At 39.4% G+C, this 21,661-nt stretch overlaps 1 protein-coding gene across 1 annotated transcript; it reads right to left on the bottom strand.

The window, feature by feature from the left end:
• Positions 1-3,443: 3,443 nt before the first annotated feature.
• neurl1b (neuralized E3 ubiquitin protein ligase 1B) lies at positions 3,444-21,217 on the bottom strand. The gene is made up of 6 exons (XM_077578946.1): positions 20,938-21,217; positions 13,638-13,879; positions 11,944-12,277; positions 8,265-8,999; positions 5,697-5,822; positions 3,444-4,638 (listed from the first exon to the last, which is right to left on the bottom strand). Exons 1-6 carry the CDS (start codon positions 20,966-20,968, stop codon positions 4,391-4,393), a joined length of 1,716 nt encoding a protein of 571 aa, XP_077435072.1. The 5' UTR covers positions 20,969-21,217; the 3' UTR covers positions 3,444-4,390.
• Between the last annotated feature and the right edge of the window lie 444 nt (positions 21,218-21,661).

The raw sequence follows: 21,661 nt of genomic DNA, 5'->3' as shown, positions 1-21,661 counted from the left end.
TTGCGTTTGGAACAAAAATAAATCCGTGTTTAGTATTAGTTTTGGAGGAGTGACAGCACTTAGCTATTTTGTTGAAAGCTTTTCAATCATCGCAGCTTGCAAGGGCAAAAGATTTCTTCCAGTTCAGCCATCCAAGGTGCCATACATTCTTTTTTTATTCTTCTTTTTTTATTCTTCTGATATTCCTACACATTTGCTCCAGCAGCGTGTGAATGAGCTCTTTTTTTTTTTTTTTCATTTCATGACGATGTGCAATCTGGATGAATGAGGTGCAAAAGCAGATCTCAGTACAGACAATTTAATGCCTCCCTCCAATATATGCCTCATCTTCTATGTAAAATAAATATAAAAAAAATAAGTGTAATATCGCCGATGAATCCATTTGCACGCTATTGCTAACCAAAACGGCAGCACCTACCACGTAAAGGTCTCTGATATAAATTAAAGCGTAGAGGCTTACCTCATATTGTAAATACGTTTCCTGATGTCCATTTTTAGAACTTTTCATATATTCAATTTATTAGAGCACTATAATAACCTCAATGGCGCTTTTCACAATTTTACAAGCTAGCCCTCGACGACCACATGAGTATATAAAGATCATTTGAAAAAGTTTGTTATTTCAGTAGATTGCAACAAATTAGTGTCTCTTGGTACCCAAGGCGTAGTGGATAACAAAGTGCGCGTAAACTAGGAAACTGATACGGAAGGGTTGAAAATGTGTAGAGAATTTGTGCATTGGAACAGAGTTACTGTGTTTCACTGAAAAACAGCCTTCGACAGTATGTTCTAGTTTTGTTCCAGGAAAAAGGCGACAGACAGACAGACAGAGTGCGTGTTTGCTCTGATAAAGACGTCTTTATTTTGAAAAGCCTGAAGACAAAGAATGCGGCGTAACTGTTTCATCTCCCACCGATCGACTCATAAGGCACACTACTGTTGAAAAGCACAGCAGGATTTCATGGATTTTAAACAAGAATTTAGCCTCACAAAGCAGTTATTGAGGTCGTAGTAATTTCTTTTGAAATTTTCAAACAGCTGAAAAATGTGCATTCATAAACAAAAAACATAATGTTCCCGCATAATCCTTTATTAAGCATGAATTCACATGGATCACATCAGAATGCAGCACAAGTCTAGAAGCAAAGACTTCCTTTTTGCCAATTATTAAAAATACTTTAAGAATGCAGTACAACGCTACACATTTAACTAACCATTTTTTTAATGCTAAGAATAATGTCTAATTTCCATTTGTTATTAATTGTATTGTACACTTTTCAAGCTTCAATGTAAAAACTAACCCAAAATAGGCGAAATAGATAACCCAGCGCTGGGTCAAAAAAGGCCTCAGCCAATGCTGGGTTATTAATATTCCCAGTGCATTGGGTTGAGGATTTGACCCAACATGCTGGCTTTTGTGCATAAACATTACCATTCAAGTAAGTACAAAAATATTATTTGGGTACTATTTGCCCTCCAAGTCATTTAAAATCAGCAAAAACAAAAAATATTAGGCAAGTGCCATCTAGTGGTCAATGGTGATACTACAACTTTAGGGACCGGGCCATCAAATAAATGACGCCCATTGAAATTTATTATTATTATTATTATTATTATTATTATTATTATTATTATTATTATTATTATTTATATTATTATTTATATTTTTGGAAAAAAATGGGGTTAAGAAAATGGGGGGAAAATAAATACAAAAAAATATTCGCAATAAATCGCAAATAGGTAGGGGACCACTGTAGTAGAGAAGGCACATTTAAATTCCCCCACAAAAAAATAAAGTAATACAATAATAATTTATCCCCGGAAAAAAAAGAAAAGCTGAACCTGTAAATGAAGGAAAATACAATAAATAATTTTAAGTGGAAACAATGTGTGCTCTCGTCAAAGTAGACACCAAAGTTTCCTATTTTTGTCTCAGTCGAGTTACACAAACTTTTGTTGCAGTGTTAAACATGAGCGTGAGTTCGCAACAAAACACTGTTTGTGTGTTTTTAGATCAGCCTGATTCAAATGAACCCCTGCATTTATTTGGGGATATTTGAAAGAATGTGTATAGGCTATTAGCTCTAATTTAATAAATTATTTGTTCTTCTATGTACAGTGGTTAGCATTTCTGCCTCATAATTCTAAGATTGAAGGTTTGAATGTTTCTTAATAGGAGTTAGCTGATGTTTTTTTTTTCCTAGCTAGGAAACATTTCAGGTGGTTAGAGACAGCACCAATGAAAAAAACAACAGTTTTTTTTTTTTGTTAGTTTTTTTGTTGTTGCTGTGGCTCAACATAAATAACCTTTATCATATTGGAAGTTTTAGTCAAAGAGCTTCCCAAAAAGTGTTGTTTCTTTTCCATAAATGAGAATGAAATTGAGTTAAATGTACCGACCGGTAGCTTGAAACTGCTTGTGCCACAAACGACCACAAGAGGGGGATAAAGTCTTAAATGAAAAAAAAAATGTATTACGTTGGGGAGAACAGCAAGCAGGAGAGAATTAACAGAGCTGGTTCCCAGCCAATCACAGGGCTTAGGTAGACGAACAACCGTTCCCACTTAAGGAAGCTTTAGGCTTCCGTGAACTTAGCATGCATGCATTTGGAATGTGATAGGAACCCCCACAAAAATCAGAATCTCCATTCAGAAGGGCCAGAGCCCAGATCGAACCCAGGACCACAAAACTGTGAGGCAGATATGCTAATCTTCAATTTTGTTACATTTACCCCCCCTCAAAAAAAAGGGAAGGACATAGGAAGACCGGGGCTAGTTGTATCACGGGTAAGTTGTCACATTGCAATTTTCTTGTCCACCAGAGGGCGCAACCAAAAAGTAGAATACTAGTTTTCTTCGTGTTAATGGTCCGGGGTTGTGTACTGTCTGAGAAGAGAAAAGCACATTGTGAGCTGAGATGAGTGCCAGTTATCTTTTTTGCCCAGCTCAAAGTAAAAATGTTCAACTTTATATTAAGAATTATAATTAATATTTTGAAACAGACAAATTCTAGCAGCAAATCACGTGGAATCATTAAAGGAGAGATTCAGGCATCTTGTCGTGCCTTGGTCACTGCTCTTTTTTAAGATAACTTTAAACTAGAGCAAGTATTAGCCAACATGGTAGTTTGGGGCAACTTGTCTCAGTCCTTTTGGGGTTTGTTGTCACATATGCAAAGAATGAGCCAATGAAAAATGCACCTCTGGCAGTTCTGTTTACGTATGCCAGAATTGTTGTTCAGATGATGAGTCTGAAGAGTGAGAAAATTAAGTTTGCCAGGTTTTGTTTCGTTTTGTTGTATGACCTACATGTCAGCAGTTCCTAAGGACTTTAGTTTATTTCATAATATATTATGTTAAAGTTTGCTCACTGACTATGGTCAATTTTCAAAATCAATGATAAACAAGTTCTCTGGCTGTATAAACAAACAAAAAAAGAGGAGAACCAGGATAACTTTGTTTTATTAGTTGCAAAATCCAGTGTTACATCGTACCCTATATAGTGTGACAACTTACCCATTGATGGGGCAACATGTCACATGTTTACTCCCTCTATTTGATGGCTTATAACTCTGCACTGACACAAAATATAAAAATGACACATATAAAAAAAATATACCTAAGACTTTGGTCTTTCATCTGGTATGCATTTTTTTTAATATATGATGTATTGATTCCACGAAATATATAGAAGTATAAAAAGTGATACTAGCTACTACTACCGGTCTCCCTAATTGTGCGAAAAAAATTAAAATCCACTTTTAAAGTGGTAGATGCATGCCTTGTGTTGAAACAAACAAAAAAAAAAAGACATTTTTTAACTCACTTTTATTTTTCTCTCAATGTGCAAAACCCGACTCTTCATTTCCAACAACCTCTCCAAACGACGACTTCATTAACCCATTCACATACTGCTTGCACACTCCGGGGTGCCTTTAATCGCTTAAATTCTTTCATTTTCCATGACAAACCTTATTATACATTTAAAAAAAAAATATGGCCTGGATTGTCAGTTAATCACTTGAACACAGAATGAGACAAAATAACAATCTAAGGCACTAAAAGTCTTAACCACGTTTTCCAGCTGAAGCGTAAAAAGATTTGCAACAATAATCTTAACACTTTATCGTTTTGTGAATACATGTAGCAACATCTGAGAAAGCATACTGATGACGATTAAACAACAGTGCCACAGAATACATCGCATCGTTCTTTACCAAAAATAATGGTGCTCATATTTGTTAAGACAGTGAAGCTTTGTTTCTTGTCTCCAGAGATGATTAACATATAAAATCCCATAGGCACAATGATGTCCTCTTGAGGCTAATCTTGGAGTTGGCGTCCAACCATGCCTGAGAGAAGGAGACGAGCGCTTCCCACGCCAACAGTCATCATGGCCGATATGTTTTAATTACATCTTTGATGGGCCTCCTGCAGATTGGGCAGCAGGGGTTGAACTGCCTCTTGAGCTTCAGTCCGCAGTCGTTGCACAGGCACATGTGGCCGCACGTGTAGATGACCGTGTCCACTTCTTGGTCGAAGCAAATTGTGCACTCTCCGTTCTTTTCGCAAGAGGGCCACTCTGAGCCAGCCAGGCCGGGAGAGACGGGAGGGCTGAGAGGGGAACTGGGAGCGGTCACTACATGGAAGAAGAGAGAATGTTTAAACTGTTGGGCAGATGAATAATAATCAGTGTTAGTTACTAGACTCTTTAACCCCACAAAAAAATACTTTGAAAAAGTAATTTGTTTAAGTTACTAGTTACTTTAATTTAAAAAAAGTAATTAGTAATAGTTACTAGTTACTTTACCCCCCAAAATTACTTTAAAAAAGTATTTACTTTAAGTTACTAGTTACTTTATTTTTTTTAAGTAATTGGCTTTAGTTACTAGTTTAATTTAAAAAAGTAATTACTTTTAGTTACTAGTTGCTTTAACCCCCCAAAAATACTTTAACAAAGTAATTAATGTTAGTTACTAGTTACTTTAACCCCACAAAAATACTTTAAAACGTAATTAGTTTAAGTTACTAGTTACTTCAATTTAAAAAAAAAAAAAGTTTTAGTTACTAGTTGCTTTAACCCAAAAAATACTTTAAAAAAGTAATTAGTTGGAAAAAAGTACAAAGTTACTAGTTATTTTAATAAAATAAAATAAAACAGTAATTAGTTTTAGTTACTAGTTGCTTTAACCCCCCAAAAAATACTTTAAAAAAGTAATTTGTGTTAGTTACTAGTTACTTTAACCCCACAAAAAAATACTTTAAAAAAGTAATTAGTTTAAGTTACTAGTTACTTCAATTTAAATAAAAATAATAGTTTTAGTTACTAGTTCCTTTAACCCAAAAATTACTTTAAAAAAGTAATTAGTTAGAAAAAAGTAAAACGTTACTAGTTATTTTAATAACATAAAATAAAACAGTAATTAGTGTTAGTTACTAGCTACTTTAACTCCCAAAAATTACTTTAAAAAAGTAATTAGTTTAAGTTACATTTTCAGTGCACCATGTACACTGACTGTGTACATGGTGTACTTGTTTTGGTCTTTTGAAGAAAACCACACAATATAAGACCTAAAGGTAGACACACACGCCGATTTTTTTTCCTGGTCATATGTGGAGTTTCTCACATTTTAAAATTGGATAAGATGTTGAAAATCACTAAAGCAATAGACTATATACTGCATGTGTTGTTCTCACCCAGAGAGGATTCAGACGCAGAGGAGGATCTGTTGACGCTGAAGGCCAGATCTGAATCGCTGTCGTCTGGACTGCTGCTCTGGGAAGTGCTGGGAGATGTGGAGGGAGGACTCGGCTGCAGCGTTCCTGGGTCACAAAAGATAAAGACGCTAATGAAGAGGTATGCGTAGATGCGCGCTCATATTGATTATTATGTCTTAGAGTTTCACTGGGAGGCTTTATGCTAATGGCGTTGGATCTAAAAAGGTGGTTCCCAGATGACGGGAGTTTTGGGGGAGTTGTGGGAATGGAACGCAACATGAAGATTAGATGTTGTTTTGAACACCATCGAAAGACACACTCTGTGGATTGAAAGACCTTGCGCAGGTTAGCTGGAGTTTACCCTAGCGGACTCCATGAGCTAGTCACGAGCCATTTACACTTACAATCACTTAAGGGTAGATTTGGTGTCTGCAATCAACCTAATGTGCACGGTTCCAGCATCTGGGACATTTAGAAACTCAACATAGGAAGATTACGTCACAGTCGGGCACCATGTGCGCTATCACAGATTGTTTACCCAGCCATGCAAGACTTTATGGGTTTTCCGTGGATTGATCTCCAGTTAACGATCCTGTCCGCCTCTGACTTTCCTCCATTGTGGTTCTCCCGGTAATCCCCTCGGTCTTCTGCCCCCAAACATGAGTTCTGCCTTAGCACACTTGCCCGTCCTCGTAGCTGTTTGGCGTTTTGCTACAACAACAACAACCTCAGTGTCGGTTTCCCCATCCTGCTATATGTGGATCATGAGGCATTACATGACCTTGCCCCAAACCCCTTCCCAATCTTTAAAGACTCTTTATCGGGTCTTAAAAGTGAACCGCTCTTTATCTGGACTTTGAAAGGATCTGCTGTGCTACTTGTTGATAGACTTGCAACTCTCAATTCTAGCTAATCCTGTGCTCCGATGTACTGCATCTGGTGTCAAATCGTAGCTGAGATTAGCATCAAAACGTCACTCGGAATACTCATGTTATAATTTTCTTAATTGATCTGTTTGTTCTTCATTTTAAATATGATTGTTGTTGATGCTGATGGTAGAAACCGCCATGATCTTGTGTCTTACGTCACCCTTCTCAGTGAATATTCACATTTTACTATCTGAATCCAGATGGAATTGTTTTCTCTAATCCCCAAATCACAAATGATACAGTCTCATAAATTATATCAAACGGATGGACAAACAAACACAAATACTGTATATATAGTGCTCCATGACTTTATTTTCCTTGGGGTTTTTATTTTCTCATTTTTGCTGTTTGAGTCACGCTGAAACTGTTTCCCGCGCCCCAGAGTTAAAAATGGATCAGCCCTGTAATCTTAGGCCATTCTCCATGTGGTAGGAAATAGCCCCCTCTTAATAATGTTTTTCACTTATGCCCATTTATGTCACAATGGAACCATTGCTCTGCAACAGAATCATAAATGGTTCTGTCTTGCGTCATCCTGTGTCGACCAGGAAAGGGCATTTTGGGAAACAGAAGGGCATAAAAACAATAATAGAGTGCTGCATGAATTTTCACTTATTGTGCAATTTAACCTTGTTGTTATGTTGTGAGTCAGTTCTATTTCAGTGCTTCGTAACTTCTTTTTTTTTTTTTTCTGGAGAGCTCAGTATTGTTCATTCGGTAATTTTACCGATTTGACATATCATCATTGCTCTCTTTTTTTTTTTTTGTGGGTGAGTATGTGTTTCGTAACTTTAACACAGGTTAAGATTTTGCCTGTCACTGGAATACAGTCGATTATGACGGCGTATTAGGGCCACGTTTAAATATAGATTTTTAGACTAGTAAATTTGCGGCTTTATAAAGTGGCAAATTTGCGAGTTTAGAAAATGGCAAATTTGCCACTTTATAGTCGCAAATTTGCTACTTTATAAAGTGTCAAATTTGAGAGAAAAAACTTTCTTGCAAATCTGCCACATTTTTTTTTTTTTGTGGGTGAGTATGTGTTTCGTAACTTTAACACAGGTTAAGATTTTGCCTGTCACTGGAATATAGTCGATTATGACGGCGTATTAGGGCCACGTTTAAATATATATTTTTAAACTAGTAAATTTGCAGCTTTATAAAGTGGTAAATTTGCGAGTTTAGAAAATGGCAAATTTGCCACTTTATAGTCGCAAATTTGCTACTTTATAAAGTGTCAAATTTGAGAGAAAAAACTTTCTTGCAAATCTGCCACGGTATAAACTTGCAAATTTGCCACTTTATAAGGTGGCAAATTTACTAGTTTTTTATCTCAAATTTGCCACTTTATAAAATGGCAAATTTGCCACTCTATAAAGTGGCAAATTTGTGAGGTTTTTATTATTATATATTGTCCCCGCCCTCTAAAACATATATGTATATGTATATAGAACTCAGGTAGCTGAAAGATGTAGTCAATACTGTAAATCTTTTCAATCCAATTGTGCCGCGACAGAACATCATGCCACGGTAAAGTTTTTCAGAATCACTGCTTGGCTACAAATTTTAGGGCTCAAACAGATCCCATTTTCGGCTTTACTTTACATATTCTACTTACCAAGTATCCTGAGTCTGTTGACAGCCCCATGCAGGGCAAAGAAGGCCCACAGCACCTGAGAAGAGTCCACGCAAAGCAGCCTGCCTCGTCCCACTCCGTTCACCCCGTGGTGCACCTCCCCGCTGGGCAGCAGGCTGAAGCTGAGTACGTCCCCGGAGCACGGCATGGGAAAGCCGCGGTGCACCACCCAGTACTCCTTACGGTCCAGCAGAACCTCGGGGTCGGCCGGAAGGTCCCCGGCATGTAAACTCGCCGGGTCGCAGGAGGTCAACCCAAACAAGAGCGCCCCAAAGTACGGCAGACCCAAGTGGCCAACCTCTACGTATAAAGTCTCTCCCGGGTGCAGCGGCCGGTCGCTGAACACCAGAGTCCGACTGCTGTCCAGAAAGTGGATACAGGCGGCCGAGCGATCCGCGGATAGTGTGATGTCGGAGCCGCGGATGGGGTGAAAGTGCAAATCGCCGTCTAGCGGGGAGGGAAGGCTGCGGACCACCCTGGAGAATCCGGTGGAAGCAGATGAGGCTGGCGTGGTGGAGGACGAGTTGGACGAGAAGCAAGGAATTAGCTGAGTGTAAGTATTGAGCTGGATGTTGGCCATCTTGGCAGCGGCGGCCTGGTTGTTCTCCAGTTGATTGTTGTTGTAATTGGCTGAGTCGTGGCTGCTCTGGGGCAGATAGGCACTCAGGCGGGCGGCGCTGAGACAGCTTGATCCAACGCTCTCAGCAAACATGCTTTCTGTAGGGCGAAAAGAAGAGCATGATTTGATTATATAAGGGTCATCTTTGTGCAAACTCACTTGCTCTTAGGCTAAAAATGTGATCTGTGTGTGTCATTGAGGTCTCCTGAGGTTCGTGTTCAGTCTATTTGGTTTTTAACATTAATCGTCCCATTGAAATCAGTCCAGTGAATATTCTTAGCCTCATTTCACGTTGTTTGCCACTGAACACCCTTTGCTGACGTTTCAAGGATTCAAGGTGTTAACTTGTTCATCCATTCATCAATTCGCTGAACTGCTCGTCCTCACTAGGGTCACAGGAATGCTGGAGTCTATCCCAGCTGTCATTGGTGGAGAGGCAGGGTACACTCTGATCTAGTTGACAGCCAATCGCACGGCACAAACGGACATAGGTAGGTTTACCCTGCAAGTTTTTGAAATTTGGGAAGAAACCTAAATCTACTGCTTATCCGGGGTCAGGTCGCGGGGGCAGCAGCTTTAGCAGGGAAGCCCAGACTTCCCTCTCCCCAGCCACTTCAACCAGCTCCTCCGACGGGATCCCAAGGCATTCCCAGGCCAGCCGAGAGACATAGTCTCTCCAGCGCATCCTAGGTCGTCCTCGGGGCCTCTCGCCAGTGGGACATGCCCGGAACACCTCACCAGGGAGGCATCCAGGAGGCATCCGAACCAGATGCCCGAGCCACCTCAACTGGAAACCGGTGTACCCGGAGAGAACCCATTCAAGGTCAGATGCCTAAATTGTCAACTGTTCCATGTAACATTGCAATTGATAACTCTTGAGACTCTTTTTGAATTTATGTCCTAAAAAGCCAAAGAAAAATCTTCCTTTGTCCGCGAGGTTTTCCTTGGCAGCATTTGTGTGAGTTCAGATAGATACTTCCCTCTAAAATTTTGTTTTTGTATGACTTCAAAATGTTGACTTTTCACCAGTTTTTCGTAATGCAGGTTGCATAATTAGCAGGGGATTTTTTCCAATTTCATACAAATAAAACCTTTTTATTACCGTCCCCATGACTTCCCCTCCGTATGATCAAGTCACTACACTGCAGCATTGTAAAGGTTTCATAACACAAGCACTGTAAACTAATCTGGCACTAGTCGTGTCTCATTTGATTTAGGGTCCATTCCTTTATGACTATTTCTAGTGATGGCGTATAGCAGATGAGCGCACTGGCCCCTCACCAAAGCTCCTGGGATCTGCCGCCTTGACCAAACATGGCTATAGCTCCTGTCAGAGTGAATATAAACACAGTAAGGGAGGGAACTACAGGGCAGGCGCTGATGGAAATAAAAGGAAGCGCAAAAGGGGCCCAACAAAGCGCGGCAATGAAATGGCGAAGGTCTGTTGAAGGAGTCATTAGGGCTGAGAGTTTTCGGCAAAATGGAGACTGGGTATCTCCTATATGTTGTTGCTTGCTCAGTGATGCTGCTGCCTATATGTCCAGTCCAAAGTTGACATTGGAACTGGGCAGCACAGCTGCTCTCTGCCCTCTCTGGAAGCTGCTTAAATTAGCTCTGTATTTATTGACACTATGTAAATATGTTCCTGAGGTTTAGCAGTCAACAAAGCCATGTTCAACCTACATAGGCTTTCAAGTTGACCTTTAAAGCTGTCCCAGTGAGTCTAATAAAAATATTGTTTTAATCATCTTAAAAAAAAAAAAAAAAAGCATCTCAGATTCATTTGAGTAAACAATTGTCAACAGTCTCCATGAAGTGATCACAGATAAGCAGTAACGAAAAAATGGTTGAAAAGGAAGACCATGCAACCTTGACAATCTCTTTTCCTATTTTTAACTAATTTGCTCCCAAAAACGTATAAATATGTTCTATTTTAAATATTACCATCGTCCCAAAAACGTATTTATATGTTTTTAATGTATTTTTGTTTTTTTTATGCTAGAGCATACAAAAGGCTTTGATGCAGCCTCTGAAGAGAACGCTTGAAGCAATGGTAGTTATTTCAAAAACGGCCAGCAGGTGGCAGCACAGTATAAGAAATCAACCAGGGCCATGTGGCTAAAAGCTCTTTTCCCCACTGTTTTAAACAGATTTGTGAATAATGATGACACTTAGCTATATTCTAATGATAATTGCTGCAAAACGGAAACAGATAGAAATATACTTTTTTTCCTGACGAAAGAAGAGACTCTAGTGTTTTTATAGCAACAGAACACAATATTCTGTGGGCCTTGCAAATTCAGTCAAAATCTAGTAAAACAGCCAGGAGCAAAGGGGGTTGCTTCAGTGAAAATTTCTGGGAGTGAATGAGTTAATAATAATTGATTCCAATGTTCTGCTTCCATTACCGGCTGATGAAGTGGTTTATCAGCGGTGTAACAGCAAAGTCCCGATTTATCTGCCAAAGCAGGACATGCACGTTCACACGGCCATTGCGGTTTCCCTATCAAGATAATTAGATGTGGCGTCAGCGTGACGGTGACATTTGCCTCAGACATATGTGGGAACTGAGTCTCGGCGCTGTTAAACTTCACAACACTTTTCAGAGGCCAATACCTCATGTGAGAGGAGGGATGATCAGTTTGGTACGGAGGAGGGAGGGACCGAAAGACGAAAGATTGATTAACTTGCATTGTCCTAAAAAAAACTATCAATAATAAATTGTTTCCATACAATTTGTCATAGTAAAATTATCATAGTAAAAAGCTTTTGTAACTTTGACATATACATACTTTTATTTATATCACAGTATATATTCTATAATGATAAAAAATAACCACTATAAATATACTCACAAATATCATTAGTGTTCCAGAGCTTTATATACTGTAGAGGCGTCCATGTTGACTTACATTTAAGCCGTTGGAGCGATACAATCTGAGTGTCTTCATAAGGTAGGATTTATGTGCATCATTTTAATAGTGTTATGAATGCTGCTAAGTGTACTGGCTCATGTTAAGGAAGTTTGTCGAGGCAATTTACCAAGCAGCGTGACCTCTTGAGTGATGCCGTAGATATCTATGATGGCCCAGAGCGGGCAGCCGATGCTGAGGCCGCAGTGGAAGAGGATGGGCTCGCCGTCGTTGATGCTGTAGAACACCCTCCCGTGGCGATCGGCCCAGAACGCCAGCACGCTGTCCTTCAGGGCAAGTCTCTCGGGCAGCGCCTTGGCCCAGTAGCCGGGCCGCGTCACCAAATCTGGACAAGCGTACTTGGGGATGTCGGATATAATCAGGTCACCGGGGTCGAGACTGGTGAAGCCAAAGCGTAGAGCTCCGCTCCAGCCGGTGTGTACGCCGGTGAGACGAAGCCGCACCTGAATCGAGAGAATGATAATATTCAGGGGTGCACATAAAAAAAATATGGGTCAAGTGTGGCACATTTGCCTACCAAGCATTTTGCGTGAATTATTCCGTGAAAGGGGTCGTCCGTTAGAGCAAATCGCTCCTACTTTCTTTGTGGCTTAAAAACATTCAGTACAACAGGGTGACCATATTTCTACCCCCCCCCCCCCCCCAAAAAAAAAAGAGAACACTTTCCCCAGCCTTGAAATTGTGGTACCAGTCGCAGTTACACAGTGCACTTCATCTGCTATTACTCACGCAATGTCAACCGGACATTTTCATGAATTTATAAAAACCCCTGGACGCCCGAACAGGACGTAAGAAAATGGTCTGTCCTCCCAAAAGAGGATATTTTGTCACCCTACCTACAGTTCAAAATGATCGTTTTGTACTTTTTTTCGTAGCCTAGAAATTCTTAATATAATACAAGACTATTGTAAATAAATACTAAAAGAAAAATATATATATTGCGGGGAGGAAAATGGCGTTACATCGGGTGGCATTTATGAGTTTGTTAGCGCATCTTTTTTTCACCTCCGTTACGATTAGATGCCATAAATAAGATCAACTGTTTCAAAAATAGCACTACAGGCTCCAGTAGAAACAACAGCCATTCATATAAATAGGTTGATCAAATATGCTTCTTTTGCGCTAGCTACATACCTACGCCAGATGCTAAGCTATATATGCTACATTTGAAGGGACTCTGCTAATGTGGCCACCATGTTTGTTTATACATTGCTGTTGATGTGAAAGCCGCCTCTGCCAGCATAGCTGCCACATTGGAAGATTTTAGCCTGCTCTAGTCTGCTGTAAGTCAATTTGTTTATGACAAGAGAGCGGCACAACCTGGAAATGCATGACCTGTTCCTGTCTGTTGATGGCGGCCAATTCCAGAACAAACAGACTTAAACGGCTCCCTCAGAAGGGGTGTCTGTCCATTGAAGGATCCACTGTATTTCACCTTTCACCTTTAATAATGATCCATCTTAAAGTGGGAATTGTCAAACCTAACAACACAGCCAGCATTGCTGCCATACTCGACCATATACGTATGGTCATGCTTGTAGCTAGCTTGTTTACATTAGCTCCACGAGCCAGCTTGTGTGTGATACAGGCACAATATTTATCTATTTCATATTGAAAAACAGCAAATGGATAGACACACAAAACCCTAACAGGTAATGAGAGAAAAAGAGTTTTATTTACCAAGGGTCTGTTTGCTCGTGGTGCCATCAGAGCTACCACCGTGTGACGTCATGGTGAAAAGATCTATTAAATTTGAACTGCTCAAATATGAACTGTTGTGGACAATGGAGGAAGCCAACTGACCTTCTCGTAGAGGTGGACGGGCCTGTGACTGAAGGTGATTCCATTGCAGAAGCTGTTCTTGCGAGTGGCGCGGCGAAGCTGCCCGTCCAGCCTGATGTTCTTGCCTTTGGCGTGGGGGTGAAAGCGGGGCGACTCCATACTGATGCTAACCGGATGCGCCGACCTCCTCTCAAGTCCGCTGCCATTGTTGGGCAAGGTGTAGTACTGCCTGCTTGCCGCCGAGCGGGTTTGCAGAGTCGCATCTGCAAATTTACAGCAAACCGTAGAAAAAGGGGTTTTATTTTTCAGCTTCAAAAATACAATTCAACGTCAAGGCATGCCAACAGCAAGTTTGCATTGTTGTGATTACAACAATGTCAAACCATTAAAGTTGGAAAAAAAAAAGCAGGTGAATTAGCACCCAATAACTGCACTCTCAAAAACAAACCAATTATGAGTCAAATAGGGAGCACCGCATGACCAAATTACCAATGACCGCAAATTTACTCAACTTTTGGGGTTATTCATTTAACCCCAGAAGTTGGGTCAAATAAAACTATTTGCATGACTGTGGAACTGAACATTTTTCCCGCGGCACCCCTGATGAGCTCTCACGGCGCTATGTGCCACACGCCGCCCTGGTTGGGGGAATCACGGCTTTCGAGGGCAGAGGCCAAGTGTGTAAAGGAGCCCACACGGTCGTCGACACTTCCTTTCCCACACTGACACTATGTACCTCTCAACAACTTTTTTTGAGCATGCATTCTAAAGAACTTACTGTCATACAAGACCACAGAATGAATACCACGTACAGTGTTTCCATACAAGGGCAGAAGTACAAACGCCAAACTGTTTTAATAATAATAATAATATTGTGACACTTGTTAAGGTTCTGCATTGAAGTGAGGAACATAAGGAACAAACCCATATTCCATATGAAAACAGCATGAAATGCGCAATCTACTGACTGACTATTTTTTAGCATTCAACATCGTCAATTGGTGACAGTTGATTATACGAAATACAAAATAATATAATAGTTTTGATATGTAACAATTTGCATAGTCATAACCAAAACATGAAAGAGCAAATGAGCCTTACAGAAAGTTTAAGTCTAAATTGCGTTCCAGTTACCATAAAATCCTGTGAATAACACACACCTGTGTAACGCCCCCCCCGTACTTGGGTATAATACGATCACCCGGTTTGCTGGTATCCCTTATCATCAGAGTGAATAATATACAAAAAAGGAACAATTCAAAACATACCAAAAAAGTGTAAATGCTTTTAAATCCAGGTTAAAAAAAAAATTTTTTTTTAGTATTATAAGTCAGTGATTCTATTTTGTGTGTGTGTTTGTGTGTGTGTTATTCACCGGATTTTACAATAATCATAGCCAAAGTCTATCGTTTACTACAGTAATCCCTGATGTTTTGTTTGAATGAACTAAATTTGCCAAACACAGTGAAGTACTAATAGCAATTAAAGGTCATACAGAAGGAAAAAAAAACTTCTAACTCCAAATATTGCTTGTAGCAAAAGAGTATTTCCAAATCTACCACTGGAAAGGTCACATCATCGCGCGAGACAAACGATAATCACATCAAGAGAAAGTCACGTCGTCACGTGCTGGCGTTTATCTTATTTATGTTGCAAAGACTGACAACATCCTTGGCCAGCAGCATAAACAAACTCAATAGCCCTTATTGTCTCCTCCCAGTCCAGGAAAGATTCCAATTATTCAAAGGTCTTATCTTTAATTGTGTTGTCATACAACGCAGTGCCTTAAGACATCGCATTATATTGAATTTAACAAGGGTTGGAAATCAAACAAGAATGATTTGGGTCAATTTATTTTGTATCAAATTCAATTGAGCTGTAAAAATCATATGAGCAATAAAGTCAGCTAATTTAAACAACGTAGCCTTCATGCAGAAGACAAATATATGAATTACAGTAAAGGCATTAAATCAAAAAATGTCTCATAATTCATCATTCATAATACAGTTCATAATTTTGGCTTTGAATGGTTTGAATGGTTGAAATAATTAGAGTTCTGTAGCTATATTTTTTTTATGTATTCAAACATGACGTCTTCATTTAAAGCAACAATGATAAATGTTTCAAGAGTTGTAGCTGTTGTTTTGTTAATTGATTAGCCACTTCATTAGTTTACAGGATGACACACAAAAAACTACACAATGAAATGAAAATGAATAGTCTTTATTAGCAACAGTAGCCCTGGCATCAAAACAGGCAATGATTATTCTTCTGAGAAAAATCCAAGAATCATTTGATGTTCATTCAATGATGATGTAAGTGTGTTCGGAAGATCTTCCCCTCAAACGACCGTGCTCTCTTTCCATTGAGGAGCTTCAAGCAAGTCTCAATCTCTTGCTGGAATTTCAGAATGCCAAGTGTAAATAATACATTTGCAACGCTCACCCAATTACATGCCGCTCTGGCTTCCATTTAAGGGTACTGATAAATTATGGCCTTCATTAGTTTATTGAAGAATCGGTGGTGCTGGGCGGCTCCTAACACTAATGGAATCATGCACTTTATATCAGCTGTCTGTTTTTTTTAGAGGTGGATTATTCAAAGTCCTTCACTGGAGGGGAGTTCGTCTCCTTAGTCTGCCTGCCCACACGCACTCATGTCTGTTGCACAGGTTACCTCAGTTCATAGTTTTCACACAGTTAGTGTACAGGTTCCTTTTTCTCATCCTTTGTGCTGTTAATGTCTGAGTTTGGAGATATTTGAAGTCAGGTTTAGGTAGAGATGAGGGAAAAAAATCATCTGCAGGGTCAGGTAGAGCTCATTGCTCATTTTACTGCAGGAGGAGGTTCGAGGTCCAGACTCCTCTGATGGTGGGTCGAAACAGGACAGTCGATGCTGCAGTAGTCACAATTGAAACCCAAAACTCGGCCCTATGTGGCATCCGTGGCTATGGTCTACAAGAGGAAGCATGGTTCAAGCCTCCAAAACACCTCAAATTATGAAGATTTTGCCCAACATCCACCTGCTGTGTACACACTGTCTGATCCCTGTGGATAACGTGCTCCTCTCGGGCAGCTGGCCAAGGGTTTAGAAAGTTGTTTTTTTTTATCTCTTCCCTTTTCGGGGCAAGACATCTAATAGGTCATGAGCTAAAATGTACCAGTTAGCGGTATAAAATTTGACTGTCATACCATCAGGACCAGGAGCTTTACTTTGCGCTTTGGAGGGCTGTAAAAAAAAAAATTGTACTAGTGGGTGTTCCAGCTGTAAATAAGATTCCTTAGAAACCTGAGGTAGCTCTCTGCAGGACAACTCCATCAGATTTTCATCACAGGGAACTCGAATACTTTTTGGAGATGATTCTATGAAGGGATCTTATGCAGTGCCAGCAAAATGAGTTGAAGTTCGATGCAGTTCTTGGTTTGGTTTGCTTGTTTTGGTTATTTTTGTAGCAATGTCGTCTTCAATGTTATTCATCTTTACGTTCTTCTTCTTCTATCACGCTGCATGTTTTCCAGTAGAGCTTAGTGATTCCCAGCATGTTGCACCACTTCACTTCCTTGTTTATATGCAGTAAAAAAAATGGTAGCTTGAAAATCCAAAAGATAGCACTAATATATATCCCGGGGAATCACTGTAATCAGGTAGCCATTTTGGTGCATAAATGCTTTGTGGTGCCCCACGACCGACAGAAATGAACAATATCTGAGTATTTGTCAGTTTTGCTTTTATTTACAAAATAACTTATCAATATTAATGTTTCAAAAAACGTTCACAAAAATATGACTTTTCTTTTTGTGAAAGTTTTGGGATAAGAGACCTACTGAAATTCACTTTGGATATAAACGGGTATAAACAGCATGAACCGAACACTAAACTGAATAATCAGACCTGCTATAGCATTTTTATTTTTATTTCATCACTCGTCTGTGATGATGGAGCAAATAAATAATAGAATGTTTTCCACGTACACCTTAGAATGTGCTCACGTAGGACTAGTCATCGCTGTTTTTCTGTGGAAATTTGAGATGTCTGGCCATTGTCGTCGTGGTTACTGAGGTCAGGCACACCTGGATTAATCAGTTTGTCCAATCATGAAAGACAGGAAATGAAGGAGTGGTACTGAGTTCAGGAAGTAGTGGATTTGTGCAAAGAACCCATATGGGCTCCAGGAGAGGACCACAAATTTACACGGGGAACGAACCAGCGATCCCGACTACGCACTAGGCACTCTCGACCTTTGCCCTTAGCTCCGCAATTTATTTAATTTCACTCAATATGGGCAAAATAATTTTAGTATTTTAAATCTTACATACTGATATTATTCTAATTACTATTATTATGATTTTTTTACTAGCTTGATTTTGTTTCGGTGCCCCCAACCGGGTTGATGCCCAACGCGCAGTGCGGGATAAAGTATGCCGAGCGCCGTGTCTGACTGTAATCATACGTCACAAGACACTTTGACGTAATATGAATGATGTACTTAAATAACGTGCCATTGTCAACATAAGTAGGGCCTTTATTCTATTTCCTCTCCAGGCTACACTCTGAAGAGCCATGAGCTTTAATAGAGTGAATGAGAATTTCATGGTCTTATTTATTGCGTCTTTGTTAAAGGACCCCTATAGCATTATTTTTGAAACTTTTCATTAAAGTGACTGTTAAGATTCCGTAATTTGACGATAAGACAACATTTAAATGAATACAGATTTTGTGTCATGCAATCAGTGAACGGTGACTAGGGTGCTGGTAGCGGGAACCACATTGTATCTTTGCCTGAATGGGGGGCGTGGGAGTGGGACAGGCAGAAAATCAAAACATCAGGAACTGATTATCAAGTAATGTTCTTTTAGAAAGGACAATATTGTTGATGGGAATGATTCAATTCCAATAAACATGTTTGATGGCCTTAGGTTAATTGAAGTCTACACATAGCCAATCGGTGTGAATGAGCCTGTGAATGGTTGTTTGTCTATATGTGCCTGCGACCAGTCCAGGCTGTAGCCCTCCTCTTGCCTTAAGTCATCTGGGAAAGTCTCCAAGTGGTATAACAAATGCACGTCTATCTCTTGACATTGGCTAAGTAACATTGTGTTTTATACTGTATGTCACATGAACTCATTCACTGCCATAAAATTCATTTTAAAAAAGATTATTAAAAATTAGGGGCAAGAGGCGATCAAATGTTTTTGATTGTAATTAATCACATGACTGCACTAGTTAACTCACGAGTGATCACAAATTCATACTCTTGTTAACAAGAGTGGAAAAAAATGTTAAACTAATAGAAAAAGTTCAAATGAATTTTTGATGTTTAAAGAGGTCGACGGCAGTGAATGAATAAAAAAAAAAAGAGAAAATTTTATTAAAAATTCGGGGCGCCAGGCGATTAAAGTTTTTAATCGTAATTAATCGCATGACTTCACTAGTTACTCACGATTGATCACAAATTCATACTCTTGTTAACAAGAGTGGAAAAAAATGTTAAACTAATAGAAATAGTTTAAAGAGGTCGACGGCAGTGAATGAATAAAAAAAAAAAGAGAAAATTTTATTAAAAATTCGGGGCGCCAGGCGATTAAAGTTTTTAATCGTAATTAATCGCATGACTTCACTAGTTACTCACGATTGATCACAAATTCATACTCTTGTTAACAAGAGTGGAAAAAAAATGTTAAACTAATAGAAATAGTTTAAAGAGGTCGACGGCAGTGAATGAATAAAAAAAAAAAAAAGAAAATTTTATTAAAAATTCGGGGCGCCAGGCGATTAAAGTTTTTAATCGTAATTAATCGCATGACTTCACTAGTTACTCACGATTGATCACAAATTCATACTCTTGTTAACAAGAGTGGAAAAAAATGTTAAACTAATAGAAATAGTTTAAAGAGGTCGACGGCAGTGAATGAATAAAAAAAAAAAAAAAGGAGAAAATTTTATTAAAAATTCGGGGCGCCAGGCGATTAAAGTTTTTAATCGTAATTAATCGCATGACTTCACTAGTTAACTCGCGATTAATTACAAATTTTATGTACAACACTAAATGTGCAATAAAAAAAAATCTAGATTTTCAACAAAAGTGGAAAAAAATGTTAAACTAGCACAAATAGTTCAAATGAATTTTTGCCGTTCAAAGCCGTCAATGGCAATTAATGAGTTAAAGGGTTCTCCAAAGCAGTAGGTGGCAGTAATGAGCATTACAACTAAGAAGAGAAATCTTGCTATCTCCGTTGAATTTGTTCTATGTTTTGCAGCAAACCAAAGACAAATTTGACTGCACTATTATTATGACCAACATGTAACAATTATCTGGATTGTGAACATAATGAGCATTATGAGCTGATGATTAACAATTGTTGTAACTTTCAGTATCATTATATTGTTGATGTGCACGTGGTAAAATCAGGTGAAAAAACATTGTCCATAATGCATTTTTTTTTTTAACATGGATTTAAAAGTATTCACACTTGGGCCTAAGTTCAGTTCTGTGGCAGTTTATTCCATCTGCATGCAGCATAACAGCTAAATGCTGATGCACCATGTTTGCTTTGAACTCTGGCCCCCACTAATTGACCCGAGTTTGCTAGCAATTTTACATTATAATTTTACACAGTTGGTAAGATTTTTTTTTTTTTAATGATCATTTATTGATTAATAAATAGTTGTGTCTCACTATAGTAATTAAATGTAACACATTTAATTAAATTTAGGGTCACGGACACAATGGCTGCTGACTTCTGGTGAGAGGAGGGGTAACCTGTGTTGATCAACCAATCACAGGTCACAATTGAACAAACAACCAATCACATTCACACCTAACAGCTTTTTATGTTATTGTTAATCTAGAACCTCAGAACCCACATTCAGGCTGTCCGTCATTCTGTGTAATAATTCAGTTGATATGATTAATGAAGTTTAGTAGTACTACTATGAACTAAACAACGGCATAAAACCGTAGTTAAGTCACACTTAAGCTTGTTCCATTTTAAAGGTAGTCAAGGTAGTGTTAAAACGACCACCACCGTGGGCAAGGTGACCCTTATTAGTTGCACTTAATCACTTCTGGAACACTAATGTTATATTTTTTGCTCAGCGTTTACGTGCAACAGATGACGACAAAGATTACAGTCAGAGAAAGATACAATATCTGCCGGGAAACTCCATTTGGAGTCAAGCTCAGCTTCCCCCCGTGATGCGCAACTCGCTTCCAATAGCTCAATCGGAGGAAATGGCACCAAAAGCACGCGCTCGCGCATTCACACTCACACACACACACACACACACACTCCAGTAAAACAATAATCATCACAAATCTCACCTATTAACGGTTTCGGTGTCGTATTCCCCATTATGTCCACAAATTCCGCGCACCGGCTGTGAAATTAATCCAGATTATTATTGCAGCGTCCGTCTGCACATCCATGTGGACAGTAAACCCCACACTCTCTCTTTCTTCTTCTTCTTCTCTCTTTCAATCTCTCTCTCTCTCTCTTGTTTTTTTCCCCAATGCTGACGAAAATCTGCGCGAATTTCAGTCAAAACCGCCACCGTGTGCGCGTCTTGAGAGGTGTGCCTTCGCGTGGACGCGAGGCAGGCAGCGTGCAAAAGCAAAAGTAGACCCCCCCTCCCCCTTCCCTTCCCCTCCCCTTCCCCTCCTCTCCTCTCCTCTCTTTAGGAGCAGCGCTCCCTTCCACGGTCCGCACCACTTTAAAGACACAGCAAGCAGAAATAGTCCCCAAATAAAACAACAATGCATTCAAAGATGGTGAAATGCTGAAATGACGATTTTCTGGAGGAGGCTGTGGGCTACAAAGGGTTCTTAAACGTTTTACATTAAAACCCTGGAGAACCCACGGGGGTCAAATTTGGCCCCTAGAAATTCTGCTACTCAAATAACAAAGACCTTTTTTTATTCTATTTATTTTTTTACAAATTTAACTTCAAAAGTCCAGAGTGCCACTTCTGACCCCTGCATGAGCCAAAGTGGTGGTGACAAGATGGCTGGCAACATGCTGTTTTGTTGAGCTGGAAATCAATCCAAA

This window comes from Vanacampus margaritifer, chromosome 10, assembly GCF_051991255.1.
Source record: "Vanacampus margaritifer isolate UIUO_Vmar chromosome 10, RoL_Vmar_1.0, whole genome shotgun sequence".
Taxonomy (NCBI): Eukaryota; Metazoa; Chordata; class Actinopteri; order Syngnathiformes; family Syngnathidae; genus Vanacampus; species Vanacampus margaritifer.
This window is presented reverse-complemented; position numbering and strand designations above follow the sequence as displayed.

Excerpts from the sequence above, each read along its gene's own strand:
- neurl1b (XM_077578946.1), bottom strand. The coding sequence starts at position 20,968 with ATGGGGAATACGACACCGAAACCGTTAATAG. Across the intron at positions 12,278-13,637 it reads CCGTCCACCTCTACGAGAAG|GTGCGGCTTCGTCTCACCGG; the intron begins GTCAGTTGGCTT and ends CTCTCGATTCAG. Across the intron at positions 9,000-11,943 it reads TCAAGAGGTCACGCTGCTTG|AAAGCATGTTTGCTGAGAGC; the intron begins GTAAATTGCCTC and ends TTCGCCCTACAG.